Genomic DNA, 19034 nt, shown 5'->3' on the forward strand with positions numbered 1-19034 from the left:
GCTAACTCCGGGTCCGATAACAGGCACCACACCCGCAGTAGATGTGCTCGGTGTGAGGTCTGGCAGCAAGCTATCAAATACGGCACATTTCTCGGCTTTTAAAAAAAACGCTATGCGTCGCCAGGTGTCTCATCAGATTTGAGGTGTTACCTCCTTTGCACAGTATCACAGTATCAGCTTAAAGCACTTGTTGCAGGCTGCTGAGTTTGCATCTTTTGCTGTGAAGTACAGCCAGACTTTTGACCGCTTCGCCTTGGGCATTTTTAATCTGTAGCTCTGCTCTAAAATAACGTACGTACCTGGGCCCGCCTACTATCCTTGACATCTCAGGGGGGAAAAAAGCACCGAAATGTGCGCTGCTTTTCGGTCTGGTTACTACTAGTACCGTTTATGTCAGAACTGGTGCCATCATGGCACCGAATACCGGTACCCATCCCTAGTCACAGAGCTATTTTACTACTTGGCATGGTGTGTTCTTAAAGAAATCTGAGGAAACTGGACAAAAGAAAGAAGTAGCAAGCCTAAAAAATGGTGGATGATGGATGGTATCTGAAAAGTCATATCCTTAAAAAACAGGCGAAAATCCAGCAAAGACCTGACACAGAGATACATGACTTCAGCTGATCCATCCAAGAATAGGGATGGGTATGGTTTAGGTTTTATCCGATACCAGTACCAAACCGGTACTTTTGAAACGCCGGTGCTTAAACCAGTGCTTAAAGAATGGAGAACACACACTTTGTCCAAAAACCTCTCATGTTCAGCTGTTTTTTTGTAAAAAGATAACAATGTTAGCCTTTTCTGCAGCTATAGGGGATTTATGGCATCACTCTTGGCTGGAAGCAGTGCTTAAACAATGGAAAAAACAAACTTTGTCCAAAAACCTCTCATGTTTAACTGTTTTCCACTTTTTCTTTGGTCATTTTAGCCTTTTTGGCCAGGGTGAAGGGAGTATCTGCCATCAAACAAGAAGACAGCCGCATGTAACTACGACGGTGTTTGCTAGTTCACCTTACATGCATTAATGCACTCATTTCCCATCTTCCTACTCAAATAATGAAACAAGATTTTAGTCACATTGGAAGAACGAAAAAGCAAAAGACATTTCGTGTTTTTGTTTTATTTCATAAATTTCTTCTGATTTTTTTTCCATTTTACTTTTCAAATGTGAATGTTCACAGTCAACACCACACAAAATTCCACCTTACCCGATAAAAGAGATATTCTTCTTGTTGATATAAAATAACAATAAATTCATCAAACTAAATTAAAAGAACAGCATGAAAAGCATATTGTCGAGTCCCAGTTTTATCTCCTTCCATTTGCTGAAATAATTGTCTTTTTTTGTTTATTTCTTATTTTTAAAGAAGCATCAGTTGCCGTCCCTCTCCAAAGGAAAGGGGGATGAAACACAAGGACAGTGCTGCTCTAGGACACCTGCATGCCAGGAATCCCATATGAAATGTGTGATTAAGAAAAACTGCTTTTAATTACTGAAAAGAAGAGTGTGAAATATGATTGGCAGGGAAAAAACAAAACAAAAAAAACAAAGGTGACCCTTACAACACCTCATTTGAAATCCCCACATTACATCTTATTATTACAACTTCCAAAAGCAAAAATAATCAATGTGGATTCTTCCTTTCTGAGTCACTGAAATGAGATTGGACAGGGGGGGGGGGGGGAAAAATGGAGACAGACACATACAAAGACATGAACATTTGAACAATTGCGTACTTGCACACTCAAAAATGAGCATTTGTGTTCTCATTCGCACTTTGCCCCCCCCCCCACCCACACACACACACACACACACACACACACACACACACACACACTTTCAACGAACATCACTCCCTCCCTCCCCCCATTGGATCACAGATGTCAGAGCTCTTTAGGTTTTCTACAGTAACCAGGAAGAAGCAGAATAGGGAAAAAAGGGGGGGGGGGAAGGCATTTGATCTAGATGGCATCATCACACAATCCTCCTTGTTTATTTGTTCCCAAAAAGTTGGAAAAAATAAATTACATTTACCATTAAATTAAAAGTGAAACAATTTGACCACATTGTGCCTGAAATGTTAATGCAGGTTGTTCAGCCCGTATCTCAGTCTACAGTTCATTAAAAATAGCTCTTCATGCACTCGTTTCATTTCAGTGATTCAGTGTTTGTCTTCATCCTAGAGGGAGAGAAGAGGAAGAGGCAGGTACAACAGTTTCTTTGTCCAGTTTGTTAGTGGCTGTCTCCTCATCCTCCCTCTCTCCCAGTGCAGTAATGTTAGAATAGAGACACTACTGAAAAAGCCTCGAGGTATCACAGACTTACCTTCATTTCAAGACAGGACTGAAAGGACCAAAAATGAAAAACAAAAACAAATACATGAAGTACGATACAGAACAGAATTAAAACAAAATAAATAGATCTCTATTTCCCACCCGTAAAATAACCCGTGAAATGAAAGGACTAAATAAACGAAATAATTATTCTGAAATGAAATAATGCTTTCAAAAAAGGAAAAGATGAAACATTTTTTTGATTTCGTTTTTTTTTTGTTTGTTTGTTTTCTTTAAATATAGAGATGTAGACATTTTTCTTTTTGGACACAAATTGCATTGGTGGTGGGGGGGGGGGGGGGGGGGGTGACTGAAGGGGGCAGCAGGTATGACAGAGGAGGCTGAAAGGTGAGCCAAGTAGTGGTGACACTTCCTCAAAGAAGAAATGGGTTGGTGCTTGTGCCCGTCGTTCCTCCACCTCCCACTGATCCTCCAGCACCCATCACCCCTCCTGGTCCTGTGGGCCCACCCAAAATCAGCTGAGGAGGTGGTGCGACTCCGGGTCCCATCAGACCTGAGCCTGGGGGTGCCATTGGGGAGAGCCCGCTGTACGGCATGCTCATGGGGCTGGGCTGCATCATGCCCAGGCCCATTCCCGGAGCCCCCATTCCCATACTCATTGGCACCATGCCCATTCCTGGTTGCACCATGCCCAGCATGGGATTGGGAGGCACAGGACTGGTGCGGAGGCCGCTAAGGCCGAGTGAGGAGGGCTGAGGTGAGATGGAGGTCATAGGAGGAGCCACCCCAAAAGGGTTGGATGATGCAGGTGTTGGAGAAACCCCCCTACTGGAAATGGTACTGCCCGGAGTCACTGCCATGCCAGTAGCAGGAGATGAACCTGGGACAGAAGAAACACGTACACGGGATAAATCAAAGTTCACTCGTCTAACACATTTTTAATTTAATGTTATTATTAACATTGGCACAGTTTAATGTGGAGCTGGAGGCTGTGGAGTTGTATTAAACATGCAGACGATCTGTTAACGTAGTCTGATATCAGAATGGTTAAATTACAAATACAGCTTTCTAAAGGCTGACGGCAGCTGTCATATTTTACATGGAAGGAACAACTTGCAGCAGACAGAGTGAGTCTAAAGGGGGGCAGGGGTGTACTAGACCATATTCATTACAAGGCTTTCATAACATTTTTCAGATTGAAAGTGAAATGATATAAAAAAAAATATTATTTAGATTGCATTAATATTTAAAAAAAATAAAAAATAAAAGTTTTTTTCATGAGCCATTAAACTGACCCGAGGGTTGTTAGGTTGGTCAGTGAATTATTGTTAATATTAATTAACGTCTATACCAGGGGTCGGCAACCCTGGGCACGCTTGCCAGCTGGGTTAACTGATGGCATGGCCATAAGTGGACTGGCCATCGGGATACCGGACATTTGCTTGATGGGTCAATGGTGATTTTTCATTTTTATGGGCCGATTATTATTATTTTTTTGTAACAGCATAAACAATGAATGGTGGTGGATTGGCCAGATGCTGGCCGATGTGTAAAAATAACTCAGTTGTTTGGTGGTTGCTGTGGCAGAGGATCCACAGAGGCCAGCAGGTGGATGAGCGAAAGGGGAAGCAGGAGGAGGAGAGACCCGAGGCGGCCGCCGGTCCGAGTGTCAGGTGAACTGAACTTCCGATAAGAAGTTATGACCTGCAGTCTATCTGGGTCAGATATAAACCAAGTTTAGGTGTAGTTTATTTTCGTTGGGCTTACTTTTTACCGTCAGTTACAATAACTCATACTGCGTACTAGCTAGCATGACTGAGTTTCTATACAGCTGGGTGGGTGCTATGATGTTACTGATAGTGAACTTTATTTTATTCATAAGGTTAGTTAGTAGAGAAAAACAGAATCGTCTCGTATTCAGAGAAAATATTACACGTTTCATATGGAGCTGAAAAGAAACAAAGTTTGTCCCGTAAAGACACAAAGCTGGAGTTATTCTGGGTCTATACGCTGCACAGCTGCCTCTTCTCTCATTCTCTCCCCCTCCCTCTCCTGTTGCTACTCCAATCATGAAACTGATCAGTGATCAGCTTTTCTCTCGTTTGTTTTTTGTCCCAGTCCAGCCCTGGGCACGACATGCAGTGAATTAATCTGAGAAGGTGCATTCAAATAAATGGCCGGACCAGCGGTGCACATCGCAAATTAGCTCACATAGACACAGTAGTTGTGCCGCTTCTTATTGATGGTATCTTAGCTAACAACCCCAACTACCAGATTCAACTTGTAATTGGCTAAAAATAACATAGCCTACCGGTGAGAGGGACGTTGCTAGCTTTCCACATTCTGACACTTCAAAAGCTTCAGGAGCTGTCTGCTCAGCGCAGCATCAGCACCATGGAAATACATGGCTACCTCCGTAGACTTGAGACAGAATTCACAATAGGTTTTCTGGACTTTCAGGTGTATGGACCAATGTTTTCTTTTCTGATCAAACCAGAAAGCTTTAATGAGCAGCTGGATTTGTCTCGCATTAACTGGCTGAGTTAATGCCAGTTAATGCAACATTGAAATGCAGCTGATTGAACTGGAAAGCTTGACTCTGTGGGGGTCAAAGTTTGCAGAACTACGAACGCAGCTGGAATCCACAGCTGTGCGTGTTCATGGAACTTGCATTTTCACCTGCTGGACATCACTACCTGACAGGTTTAACTGTCTTCAGAACATTGCAGAGGTCTTATTGACAGATTTTGGCTCTACATACTGTATCTGTGTGAGCAGATTTTCTCTCACACGAATAGTGTCCTCAGGTAGCCGTCTGAATGCTGGACACTCAGAGACCTGTGTCTCTGAGTGGGAGACCAGAAATCACATTAACATGTGTGTCTCTGCATTAACAAACATGCCATATTGGCCCAGTTAATTTTTCTTATCATTGTTGTGAGGAGACCATAAATAGCATTTGCATTTCTGTTGTACAGTTCATTTGCTGTTATGAAGTTCTTGTTATGGATAAAAAGTGTCTGTTTTTTGTTTCAAAATAGCTGATAACTATTCGCTGATAGCTGCCAACATCTACAAACAAATATAATTTTACAAAGTGGTTCTATATAGTGTGAAACTGTTAATATAGAGCGTTATTAAATTTATTGCTAATGCAATCATATGGCACATTGACTTCTGAGGAAAGTTTAGACGGCACACATCATCAGAAAGGTTGCCTACCCCTGGTCTATATCATAACATCATCCTTATTAACATCAGAAAGCCTTTAAGACATAGTAAAGATACATTTTTACTGGCTTAGTTCACATAGCCAGATATATTAAGATATATATGCAATGATCTTTCACAGTATTTGAGATTATTATATATTTTTTGCAATTAAGAAAATGTTTTCTTTAAAAAAAAACAAACAAACTAAATGTGAATATGGCACGCACATACAATTAAAAGGGTTGCGTTTTGTCTTTGCTTTGCTAACAGACGTTTTATGGAATTAATTTTTAATACATTGCACTTTCTAAAAGAGCAGTTCATTCTGAAACTTCTGTGTTTTTTGCCATTATTGTCTGTGTTTGGTCGGTAACGATGTGTGGATTGTGATTAAGAAGAAGTTTCTCGTTATCGAATCAGAAAATGCCACAAACGTTATTTGTAAACCACAATAATGAATAAAAGAATGGAGACAGTTTGACATCTCCGAGTTAAAATCTCGCAGAGAAGATTAAATCAATTTTCGCCATGTTAACCTAGAAGTTTTAAAATTTTAGCAAACAAAAAAGCAAAACAATATTTTGGACTTCAGCCTGGTTTCTGCATGTTGATCAGATATTATGATATTGTGACATGTGCATGAAAGTGAGGCAAATGCAAAAAAAATAAATAAATAAAAATGAAGAGACGGGAGCTGAATTAGTAAACTGATCGACCAAATTAATCAGAAACCACTGTGATAATCATTTTACATCTTCATTTTGTTTTTATTTCCCTGACAAGCATGTTTTAAATTCATTTTTCATCTTTCAAATAAAATACTCATATTTTGTTTCAGTCCCACAAAATAAAGGTGGAAACGCAAACATTTGCTCTTACATTTTACTTTTACAGTTACTCAAATTTTAATTTTACATTTAAACAAATAAGTTATATATTTTCTACTGATTTATTAACTCAATGATTTTCTTTCCTTTTTCAATTTCTGTAAATGCTTCCATAGGCTGATAAAAGGTACGCCCCTAAAGTTTGCAAAGCCCCATTACACAGCAGTTTCATGTTAATGTCAGTCATTTTCATATAAATGCTTACAGAAATTCATGAATATTCCAGGCTCTCCCTAAATACGAGTCACAGGAATTCAGCGAGACTGAATTTGTCTTTCTGGACACAAAACGTCGAGCTCATGAAGTTCAGCTGTAACTAACCTGTGTTCTGAAGGAAGGGGTTGTGTGCTGATGAGGACGAGATAGAGGGAGGCGGTGGCTGTTTGGGTTTGGGTTTAGACGGCACCAGAGAATCGAGATCCACCAGTGCTGCGTTGGGGCCCAGGAAGGACTCGGGAGTCTTCCGAACAGGAAGTGAAGAACCAAGAGAGGACAGGTCAAAGGGTACCGGTGAGCCTGTGCTGTCAGCGCCTGCTCCTGAAGATCCTAGTTGCTCTGGATCTCCTAAGCGAGGTAATGAGGAGCAGAAAGAGTAAATCAGACTCTTAAAAACGCACTCATAACAGCAAAAAACAATATCCGAGTACATACTCACACAAAGGAGGATGAAATGTTAGACAGGACAGCTGCTGAGTGCATGCATTTGGAAATTTGTGTGCAAAATATGTCAATTCTGTTTACAATTTTGCGCCAGAACCCGAGCATGTGAGAGTTCACGTAGTTTTAAGTGTCAATGTACCTGTGCCGTTAGTGTGTTTGGCGGAGCCACTCCAGATGTCAGAGGTGATGGGGTCAGAGGCAGGGACAGGCCCGTCCTTTGCCCAGGGGTCTACTGGCCCCCCGGAGGAGGAAGTGCTGGGAGGCAATGGAGGACCCCAGGGGTCAGCACTGGGGGGGGTCACAGCTACAGGGGAGGGAAGGACACGCAAGGGAGGGGAGGGTTAACACAACACCTTACAGGTACAACTCACAATAAGGCGGGGACAGGAAGCTGGGCTGGGCAACAACAGAGGTGTTTCTCTCTCCTCAACCTCTCCATTGTTAACTTTCCAGGAGGACTGATGCAACTGACAGCCACATTACTTACTCCTAAAGATAATCTGAAACTTATCGGAGGTAAAGGAGAGATAAGAAGCAACCTTATACATTTAAAAAAAAAAATAAAATAAAAAAATAGATAAATAACTGAAAAAGGCATACAGAGGGCAAGAGAAGAGAAAGCTCTGGTTGAGACAGCCACAGTCAGTCCTGAGTAAAAACAAGAGGATAAAAATCCCTGGTTTAGACACAGAGGGGGAATGGCATGCTTGCTTTCATCACTACAAAGAGAAAGCATGTATAGACGGATGAAAAGATCAGCTATGACAGCATGGTGACATGTATGAGGGGAAATGCAACCGTGGAGTGAAGGGGAGAAAAAGTCTCCACATCCTCTTTCACCCACAGAGACAAGGTTCTGTTTTAATCACCAGCAACAAGTACAGTCCCACCCACCTGACTGCCGACAGAGGTCAAACATGACCACGGGTCGAAGATCCTTACCTGAGCTTCCCCAGGGGTCGACGTTGTTTACTTTGTTGGACGATTCACCCCATGGATCTGGAGGAGGAGCTATAACAGGCGGAGCTCCCCCACCCCAAGGATCAGAGCTTGTAGGGGATGTGGGTGATGCTACCCCCCATGGATCTGTGGTGGCTGTGCCCCACGGGCCCGAGGCGGCAGAGGCAGAAACTGTGGGTAGAGGTGAGGGCCCGGCGGAGCTCACGACAGGAGCAGCAGGGGTCCCCCAGGGGTCCACAGCACTCAGCTCCATCAGAGCGCTCTGTACAAGAGAACATTTAATGAATTAATGCTTGCACAGCTGATGGACATCATTACACACGGTTCACTATGCCAGCACATTTATCATTTTCTATCAGTCTTATTAGCCTGTTCTCTCTCTCGGGCATTCATCAATAGTGCTGATGAGATGTAAAACCACAGAAGGAGAATTGTTGGCATCTCTCCTCTGTCAGCACCAACTTTTCTTTCGCTGTTTTTTGCACATTTTTAAAATTATTTATTACTTGAGTTGGGACTTAAATGAAAGTGATTTCAATCTTTGTTTCAAAAGTTTAGTTTTCCAAATAGTTTAGGGAAGTAAGCCTTAACCAAACTGCTCACTGTGTGGGCGGTTAAAGGCCTTCTTCCTCTCCATTGTTTTTGCAGAGGCTTCCATTTTTCTTATGCGTGTTTGGTCTTTTTAAGCAACTATTTTACATGAATAAAATTGGGATAATCTCAAATGTTGGCTTGTATGAACCAAGGATCAGGGGAGTAGAACCTCAGGTGACATTCTGAGGTTAGATAATAGTGTTCTGATAAAGGAGAAAATTGAAAATTAGAAATATTAATTAATTTATTATTAAAAATAATAATAGCTGTTAGTTATGCTTTGAAGACCATCTGCAGTCTCAACAAAGATGCCTTTTTGGTGGAAAATTCTGGCAACGGCTGAACTGATTTTTATTACTGTAGAGGAGAAAAAAACTGAATGAAAGCACAAAGGTATCTCACATTTCAGAGAATGATTAATGTGTCTTAAGCTCTGAAACTTGAAAGACCTGAAGGGTTGTGTAACACTGAGGAGTAGCTTTGGACCCAAAGCTTTCTTACGAACGAGCGGATTATTGCATCAGTCATGATAAAATCTACGCACTGTGCGTTTTATGGAGCACAATGTGTCTCCCCAGTACAATGAAAACATTGTGTTTCCAAGCTTCATGCAAATTTGAATCCTTAGCAACACTGCTTACACATGAAGTCAAATAAGACACCTGATAATGCTTTCACGTACCATCTGCTTTTTTCTTTTTGCTGAACAGTCCATCTGTATTTTACCAACACCTTTAGTATCTGAAAGTTTTCACTTCAAGTCAAGTCACACTTTGTTAATCAGACACACAGCTAACAAAGCTGAATTTACTCATGGAGACACACACAGACCCAAGTAAAGCAGATGATCCAATGCAGCTTATCTATATTCATTAAAACAAAACAAAAACACCCACCTCTTCTGGTTTTGGTTTCTCCCTCTTGCTCTCCTCAATAGCCATCTGCAGTCTCAGGTCATCACCTCTGCGCAGCCGCTCCTCCTGCCAATCACAAACACACAATTATATCCATCAGCAAACTCCAAAAACGCACCACAGGCACAGATTCATTAAATCCACACTGAAGGTCAGTATGAGCGAAAGAGGAAACCCTAACCTTTAATCATGATTCAAAGGCAAAAGATAAGGCTGTTCACACAATGTGTGTGAAGAGCTTGTAATTTTTACACAGCTTAACACAATTTAGATTACAAGCGCTGTCACGCGGCATCCTAAAACTGAAGACGGTGGCAGGAAGATGTCTTAGACATGGGTAGGCAAAACGGCTCCTGAGAGGGAGGATACAGGTGCAAAAGCAGCTGTGGTTCGTTTGTTTGCTATCAAATGCTGCCATGGTGAATACTCCAACTGCTGTGTGGGTTTTAACTGCCTGCACCAACAATGGTATCAGTTCGGTAGCTGCGCACAGCAGAGCTTCTTTATCACCTGAAGGACAAAACTTTTATAGTAGAAATAGAAAGCCTTTTATATGAAATCAATAACAATTAATTTCAGCTCAGATGGAGATCTTGAACATCAACTTAAGATCCTGCCTATTGCCACCTTTATTCTAACACATTTCACTGAGGACTGACAGCATAACACAGACTTATCTGCAAGACAACAGATCGTCTTTAATGCCAGTAAGCAACATTAACATTAAATCTGAAAGGCTAAACTAGTCTAGTTTTACAGTAAGTGCAGGACTGCAAACACTTGATGCAGACAAACAAGGTTAGCACTCAGTAAACACAGAAACAGGAAGTTACAACAGCAGGAGGGTGTTAGAGGTTAGGAAAGAAATGTTTCAAATCAAGACTAGGGTTAAGTGCATGCTATCAGAGACGGCAATGAGAAAGAAAGAATAATCAATACTTGCAAGCCACTCATTGTTAATAAATTATGGCAAATATTTGCAAGTGACATGCAAATTCTAGATGGCAGATGATTAATTTGTTAGGTGCACGTTTTTCTTGCAGTTTTAACACATCTTGATGAGGTTCTGAAAAGCGCCTCTTAGGATGCGACTTTTTAAACTGAATTACTGCAACAGGATTACTGCAAATACGAGCATTAATTCATTTTTTCTTGATCGATCAATACTTGACATTTGCTTGAGAAATTCCATTTGACAGAAAGACAGATAGTTGATGACTGGCTCTCCAGCCAGCTGGACACACTCTCTGCCCCTGACCTGTTGGTGAATCTCTTTGCTGAGTGTGAGTGCATAGCGGAGCTCTGCATCCTCCAGAGGGTCCGTGCTATTCTGGGGGAGTTCAGGGGTTAAATGGTGAGAGCAAAGCTAGGTGTGCTGCATGTACAATATTTGTAAAGCCTTTGTGTACATAAGTGACGTGTACATTAGACTGACTGCAAACTTATCTGAAGTAAAGGACCAGTAAGCTTAGCTCAACAGGTCTACTTGGTGTTACCTGCTCTGCCTCTTCTTTACTCATAGCCAAAGCCAGCTGGAGCTGCAGATCTTCTTCTCCAGAGCTCTGTGGCCAAGCCTGCTCACTATCAGCACCCCCAGAGTGTGAGCCCAGCGACAGGCTGCCCCCCAGGCTGGGTGCTGAGGGGGCTGAGGAGGCTAAAGTGGAGATAAATATGCACAGAAGGGACCAAACCCTCTTATAAATACTGCAACTGTGACCACTGGATCAGTCTGTTAACTACTTAGAGTAGGTGTCTCACCACTGGAGGTCTGTGCCATCTTCTCTTTGGTTTTCAGGGCGTGGATCCTCTCCTCTCTTAGTCTCTCTTCATCTTTTAACAGCGTCACCAACTGTTTGGCTTTCTCTCGAACATTCACACCCTGGAAAAACAAAGCGAACCACTGTTAATTTAATACATAACATAAAACAGATACAAAATCAAGTATAAAAGCAGTTACTTACACAGCATACTGTATTGATTTAAAAAATGTTTTAACTCAAGCAAAGCTCATTTATCAACAACCAATAAAACTTTTATGGCTGGCTTTGTGTAGTTGCACAACAGGTCAGAGACACCTAGTCAAACATGCTGCTTGTAGTTTAGTCAAGGACGTTTTACAGAGTGCGCCTGCATTCCACAAACGTGGACTTTAATCACCACTGACTTCTCCTTTCCATTCAGCTTTGAATGCATGGGTGTGTCTGTGTACCTGGTCTTTGCCATCTCGGTCTATGTACTGGAAATCCTTGAGGGTCTGGACTGCGTAAATGTTCTCTCGGCACTGCTGGGCAACACGTTCTGAACCAGTTTTGATCAGGTACTCCATAAGAGTCATAGCCTAGAGAAAATGGAGAGAACTGTAAATTTTCAAATACAAAAATTCCCAAAAAGAAAATAAACATCTTACACACAAAAATAAAAACAAATATTTGAGCTTTCGGTTTTTAAATCCCGCACATAATTACTGACCATCTCTGTACTACAGACATAACTACGCCATGGATTCCCATCCAAAGCCCCAAACCTTTTTAGGTGGCAATTATTCCCTGCTGCAGACACTCAGACATTGCGGATAAGTAGTTATTCCTGGAAAACTTTTTTTAAAGGGCACATAGGTAGTGCACTCTTTGGTAATGTCCTGTAAACAAACCTGCGCAGTCATAAAAAAAGAAAAAAGAAAAGAAAACAGAACTGCACACAGCTTCAAGCAAAATGTCTGATGGGAGACTTTTTGTTGCTTGGACCCAAGCAGCGCACTTGCAGACACTGAAACTACAAAACATCTAAGGGTGATGTGTCTACCAAGCAGTTTTTTAAAGACTATGGCTGTGCAATTAGGTGAACCTTAATTTCGGTTTCCACGACTTATTAACACAAGCTGATTCTGATAGAAAGATTATTATGCTGCACTCTGTTTTGGACATTCCTTTCCTTTACTGTAACCTCTATATAAAAGTCCACATTTACTTCCAGCCAGGCAGCAGATTTAGTTTGGTTCACATTTATTTCTTTATTTAGTTTTTCAGTTGAATTAAAGTTAATGGAAATACACTTGTATAAAAGACATTCTTCTTTTACGTTTAGTCAGTCGATTTTTGCAAAACCAAAAATTAATTGTAATCTTACTATTTAATACAATAATTGTGACTATGAATTCTCCTATAATTGAGGCACTTTCCTTCCAAAGGTCTGTAAGAATTGTGCCATATTTTTACACATTTCAAAAAGGCTGCGTTCGCCACTGTCAGCTTTTACCAAGGCACCTAATGAAGGAGGGGTGGCATAAATACTATGTCAACCAATAGTCACAGTGGTGCTCTGTGTGTGTAAATACCACGAGATTAGTATGAAAATAATACTTGCAGGAACATTTTGGGTCTCTCGGTTAAGCAAAAAGACAGAAATATGCAGAAAAAAAAAAGGTTGCACACTGCAAAGTCCCAGATTCGCCCTTTTTATTAAACCAGATATCTGATGAACTGTTCCAAACAACTTACTTTTAAATATTCACAATTTAAGTAGCATGCTTTATTTCCTTTGGATGAAATAATGAGATAATGATATGCTATATTTTGGAGTTTTCCCATTGTGTTTACGGTCTTGTGTTTAATCTGTATTGTTATTCCCCAACTTCACTTCTGGACTCACAAACCTTGTACACATGTCTCCAATTCTTGCCGTGGTCATTGAGGCGCTTCCACACCATGCTCATGATTTCCGAGAAGGCCACGACATTGTAGGTAAGATCAGCGATCTCTGACATAAGGGAGCTGCTGGGGCCCCATGGGTCATTCGACGTTGCCTCCCTAACCTGGACACAAGAACACACAAAAGGGATAAACCATTAATTATTCCACTCAAACCGACTGAGATGGGAATTATTTCAGACATTACTTTGTGACATGTTGGTGCACAGTGTTCTGAGTAACAAAATAAATTCAATCAGATCACAAGCTGCAGAGAATAATGAATGGGTACGATATGATTAGATTAGCTCATTCTCTACATAACAAGGGGAAGAGTGAGGAGGTTCTCCAAAGAAATATTAGATTATCGGAATCCGCATAATCTCATCATCTGTGTGGCAGAGATGCATTTGCTACACTTAAGTCCTAGATACAAAATGGGAATGTGTGCAGAAAATGAAACAGAAGAAGAAGAAAAGCCAGCTAAGAAGCCAAGAGACAACCTTGATTTCAGCCTCTGAATAGTTGTGGACGATGTTCTTTACTTGTCGCCGTAGCGATGAGGTCGACATGGCAACGGTCTGGCCACTGAGCTCTGTTGAAATCTGAACAGCAGATGGGCAAGACGAAATGTAAAGTATAGTTAGTACAATACAAATAATACAAGTTTATTTCCAGCGCACACAAATCAACAAGACTTACAACCAATAAAACAACCAGCAAGAAAGACGATGAAGACTTGAAATACTCGTAAGGAAGTGTGCGTATACAAGAGTCTGAAAGAAAGAGCAGCAGACTTTAAGAAGAACAATCAGTGAGTGGAAGATGGCATTGGTAACCCAAATCAGCATCAAACGAGGAATAAAGACAATATCATGCACACCTGTTACACAAGACTGATGCAGGAAAAGGGTCTCTCCTCTTGGTATATTGCCGTTCCTCTATCTTGGCTGCCACTCATTCATGGAGTGCTTTGTCTCGGTTTGTCTGTTTCTTCCCGTGGCAACATTGGGTCCCAAAACCACAGACTAAGGGGGATGAAAACTAGGGAGCAGGATTGAGATTAATGTAAGTGTAAATGCATTGTGACTTGGATACTTCTGCTACAGCACAGCAAGCAGCCTTAAACTTAATCTGTCACTAAATCTAAAGTAACCATTTATAAAAATTTTAAAAAACAAAAGGACAAAGGAGATATTCAGCAACAAATATCACATGATCTGTTGCTGATCCACACATGCTTCACAGAGACACAACTTATCAGTTACAAGCTTTTTCTCTTATTAGAGCAAACAGCTTAAAAATAGGAATGCAGTCATTTTAAATATGACCATCTGACTGAAAGCTAATACAGGTTGTCTTTTTATTTACTTGTCAAGTGAAGAGAAACATTACAATCTAACTATAAATAATTATTCAGTGAGTTTTAAAGTCTGTTTTCTCTTCTTTACATCTTCTTTGAAGATTTACCCCAGGCCAAACTGATAAATAATGTTTACTGACAATGTTAAATTCCATCTTTAGAAGCAAAAAATAAAAGTAATCAGTAAAAAGAGCAAGAAAGCGTGAATGAAAACAAAGTAAATTTATGACAGAAATGTAGCAGTGAATTTAACTGGATGCGATTTTACAGAAAAAGATGGCGTTCACACTTTCAGGCAAACCATTTTGGCTCCTCAACCTTGATTCCTTAACAAAGTCAATAATTTAGTTTTCACATCTAAACATCTAGGCAACTTCCAGCTTCACACCAGACTAAATTTATACAAGAGTTGCACTAAGATAAATATTTTAGAAGGGATCCGTTTACTTAACTTCAGGTACTCTAATCATTACACTGCCACAAACTTTAATCTTGAACCCATATTTGCAGGCCTCAAGAGCAGAACCACGGATTATTAAAAACAACATATCATCAACCAGTGCTGACACTAATCAGAGACAGAGTCACGTATGGATGTCAAGAAAATGACACGCATGGTTAAAACAAACTATAAACTTGAGACGGATTTTAAATGAGTATTTTAATTCGAAGAGATTGATACCCACAAGTGTGGGAAACCTTATGGTGCAATAACGTATAGTTTCTGTTTTGCAACACCACTGACAGTTCCTGAATTTGGTCTAAGAAAAAAAAAACAAAAAACCATGGACTTATTCTGTTTGCTGATGGAGAAAGAAAAAAAGGCACGCAGAATGATTTTTGTGGATCAACAGCACATCCCTCACTACCTGCTGAGCTTTTTTTAGTATCCGATTGCTCACGCATCAGGTTGAAACACTGTTGCTGACCAGATGCAAGCTCTCACTGCCACAATCTGCATTTTCCTTGCGTAACAGATGCTACCTCAGCTTGTGCCACAAAAATACAGTCAGGTCCATAAGTATTTGGACACCGACAGAAGCACTGAAGGGGCTAGCTACACTTTTCTGATGTGAACAGAGGCAAAATTACAAAAACTATCACTCTCAAAACACTTATGGATCTAACTGAATAAAGGCAATAAAACAGATCAAAATAAAGGAAGCACATTGTCTTTCCTTTATAATATAATAAATATCAAATTTTCCCCACCCACTGTATGAGGACCTTCCCCCAGGTGGCAAACCAGCACTGGCAAGAAACATTGCCGCTCTTTCCGTTTCTCCAGATTCAAGCAGATCCTTCTTCATACTGAACCAATAAAGTAAAGAAACTGACTTCTACAAACAGCATGCTGGTTACAAACTTGAGATTAGTTAAAGAACGAAAGAAAAATAAGATTTTAGCTCTGACTACTTGTTACTTATTAAAATAAGTTGTAACTTGCAGTAATAAATCAACCTGCTGACAATGTTTAAACCAGTGGTTCCCAAATAGTGTGGCTGGATAAAAAAAATGATTACTGTAACTGCACAAGAAGTAACCAATGAAATTCAAATGTACTACATTAGTTGACATGAAATGACCTGATTGAGAGTGAGGAGGATCAAATTTGCACAGTGGTAAAACTGATCACTTTTTTGTATAGAGAAAAACACATACAACCACTTCAAGATCAAGAACTGTTAGGAGGAAAAAAAAAAATACAAAAAAATATACTTTTTTATAGCTTCAGCTGGACTGGGATGTTAATAGGCCTTTATTTTCTGTAAGGTATTAACAAATGTGAACGCTGTGCCACACAAGCAAGACACACCTGAAAACCAGATCTTGAGAGAAACTCCGACTACTAAGTTGCATGTTTGTGGAGCTTACTGGAGACCAAAAAAATAAAATAAAAAAAAATTGTAGGTGTCACACTTAAAAGTGCTTTCATCTGACACAACAGCTAAAACAGTCATTCACACCATTTTAGCTGACATAAAGGCTAGTTTCTGCAGATATAAACACTGGTTTAAAGTTTGAAAACTGCTGGGTCATTCCATCACAAAACAAAGTGGGCCTTCTGCTCGAACATCGCAGATATCCCTAAAAATGAGATGGTCCAAAGTTTGGATTTATATTAATATATGAAATACTTCTCTAGCTTACACTTTGAAATTTGGGACCATGTTTGAATGAGCATACCTCAGCAAATATTAAAGATAAATACCTGAAATTTACTATATCAAATGATGAATCGGGATCTGTAATTTCAGACAAATACAGAGTATTTTCTAACTAAAATATGGAGGGGGAAAATGAAAGCCATCTTGTAAATTCCCATGTTTATTCACATACTGATAAAAAAAAAAATTAAAAAAAAAATCACATTGCAAAAGCCAACTATTAATAATTTCTGAGTGATATATAATTTTATTTCACAATTACACAAAATGAAATGTGTAGAATATTGTTTTGACATGAAATTGTTAGTTAATTCATAATCCAAATATAGTAAATTTATAGTTTCCAGAGTTTCAACTGAGAAAATTTTGTTAAATACATGCACGTTCTTAATTTTCAAGACCTACTGCCCTGTATGACTCAGGTTAGGTTTAAAATATACAAAGAATATTAAAAATGCAGTGAAAATGTACAAAAAAAGACAGGCACATCGGACAAGGTTGAGCAGAAAATGTTCTTAACAATTGGATGATTTAGGATGGTTTGGCCCCAGTGTCACGTTCAAAAATGCCTTCATCTGACCACACAGCTAAAACTGTCATTCACACCATTTCAGCTGTGTGAAAACCATTCGATTACACATTTTAAATGGATTTTAAATGGCACAAACTTAAAGCCTTTAGTTTGGATACTATATGAAAAACATAACCGTTCCAAAGATCATTAAGTGTTTTACATGAGCCTGACAGCTATAAGGGGTTCAGATTTGTAGGTCAGATAAACATGAGAGCATGTTGCATAACTGAACAGAAAGCAACCATTGCAAAAGTCAGTTCAGAGACTCCTGAAGCCCAGTGCCAAAGTTCAGACACGCCAGCTAATCCGTGATAACCATGATAAGTGACATAACATACCTTTTATATAGCTCCTCTTCTCGGATATCGTCAGTCTGAAGCCACACTGAAGGGAAAAAGATCCCCCACAAAGTTTCATCAGAAGCACTACAGTACACACTTTATCAGCCTCAAGCGCCAAAAATACACAGATCTCTCACTTATATCACATACAGAACAAGCGATAAACGATCTGCTGTAGCGTTTATTTACTCATAACTCACGTCACAGGAAGCTGCTCTATATGAAGGATGGATTGTATGGTTGAAGCCAACTAAAAAAGGCGAAAAGCAGGCATAAGTGTTAACTGATTTATTCCTCCTATCACTCATATCCAGCTAACACTGCACAGCCTCCCGAAGACGTGACCCCCACCCAGATAACGTTAACGACCCTGCCAGGCAGATGCTGAGCTCCCTGTCACACCTATTAAGATAGCAGGCTAACTAAATGACATGTTAGCAACCAAACTGTCATCTAACGTTTTTCTAGCTGCAAGCAAACGATAATGCCCGCTGTAAAATGGCACATACGGGTATTAAGCGAACATTTTTATGTCGCAGAGGCTTAATTTATCGACTAAAGCTGAGCACCAAACTCTCTTATTCCCAGCTAAGCTAATCGAAACTGTTTGCGATCACTTTGCTATCAAAAAGTCTGGGTGTAGTACTAACAGGTGCACGGAGGGGTTTAGTTAGGCACAAAAAAGCGGGGTAACTAAACAGAACGAGTCGCTCCTGTCCCAGCGCTGAATTACCCCAAAATCGATAAAAAGGTGAAGGTTACCTGCCACTTTGACTGATAAAAGAAATCACTTTGCTGCTGTTGCTGTTCGGACACATTAGCCAGCTAGCCTGGTAGCAGTTAGCTGTTGCTAGTTCGCTACATGACTGACAGACCGTATGAGCTCCAGCTTCACGTCCTGCTTTGGGACACTACTGAATACACGCATTCAAGAGTCGAAAAAGGCTGACAACCCGGCACAATAAATATCTAAAATAAATGTCTACTGACCCTGCTGTAGCTTGAATGTACGAGGAGATGGCCGAATTTCCGCTTCCGTTCTCGCCTACAGGAAAGACCGCACCCCCTGTAGCTTTGTTTTCCTGTGATGGTAGTAGGAGACTCATGAATTATTAATTGAGATGAAATGAAAGTCTCAAATAAAGAGACATCGAAATGATTGTTTATTACCGTTTAATACGTAATACGGGGTACGTTTTTACATCTGAGATAAATTTCCTCTTTAATATTCATTTTGTGTCAAAGGGAAGAACTCACATCCTCTTTTTTGTCATTATTTTTGATTTGGGAGACGTTTGTTCCACGTTTTCCAGACTTCTCAGAGATTAAAAAAAAAGATTTTGTGTGGCTAATAGAAAAGAAAACTGTTTGATACTATA

At 40.2% G+C, this 19034-nt stretch overlaps 1 protein-coding gene across 5 annotated transcripts; it reads right to left on the reverse strand.

Annotated features, from left to right (window-relative positions):
- Positions 1–1100: 1100 nt before the first annotated feature.
- Positions 1101–18716, reverse strand: epn1a (epsin 1a). Of its 5 annotated transcripts, none has more exons than XM_085423175.1 (15): positions 18646–18691; positions 17856–17905; positions 17653–17698; positions 14093–14253; positions 13713–13814; positions 13176–13334; positions 11733–11861; positions 11282–11402; positions 11020–11177; positions 10782–10853; positions 9506–9589; positions 7998–8277; positions 7195–7359; positions 6717–6959; positions 1101–3175 (listed from the first exon to the last, which is right to left on the reverse strand). In XM_085423175.1, the coding sequence occupies exons 5-15, from the start codon at positions 13779–13781 to the stop codon at positions 2709–2711; spliced, it is 1947 nt and encodes a 648-aa protein (XP_085279301.1). In that variant the 5' UTR covers positions 13782–13814; positions 14093–14253; positions 17653–17698; positions 17856–17905; positions 18646–18691; the 3' UTR covers positions 1101–2708. The 5 variants fall into 5 exon arrangements, with proteins under 5 accessions (XP_085279301.1, XP_085279302.1, XP_085279299.1 ...); XM_085423176.1 differs by lacking the exon at positions 18646–18691 and adding an exon at positions 18418–18639; XM_085423173.1 differs by lacking the exon at positions 17856–17905 and having other exon boundaries at positions 18646–18716.
- Positions 18717–19034: the final 318 nt, after the last annotated feature.

This window comes from Rhamphochromis longiceps, linkage group LG11, assembly GCF_057381845.1.
Source record: "Rhamphochromis longiceps isolate RC_006_pf linkage group LG11, R_longiceps_female_GT1.1, whole genome shotgun sequence".
NCBI lineage: Eukaryota > Metazoa > Chordata > Actinopteri > Cichliformes > Cichlidae > Rhamphochromis > Rhamphochromis longiceps.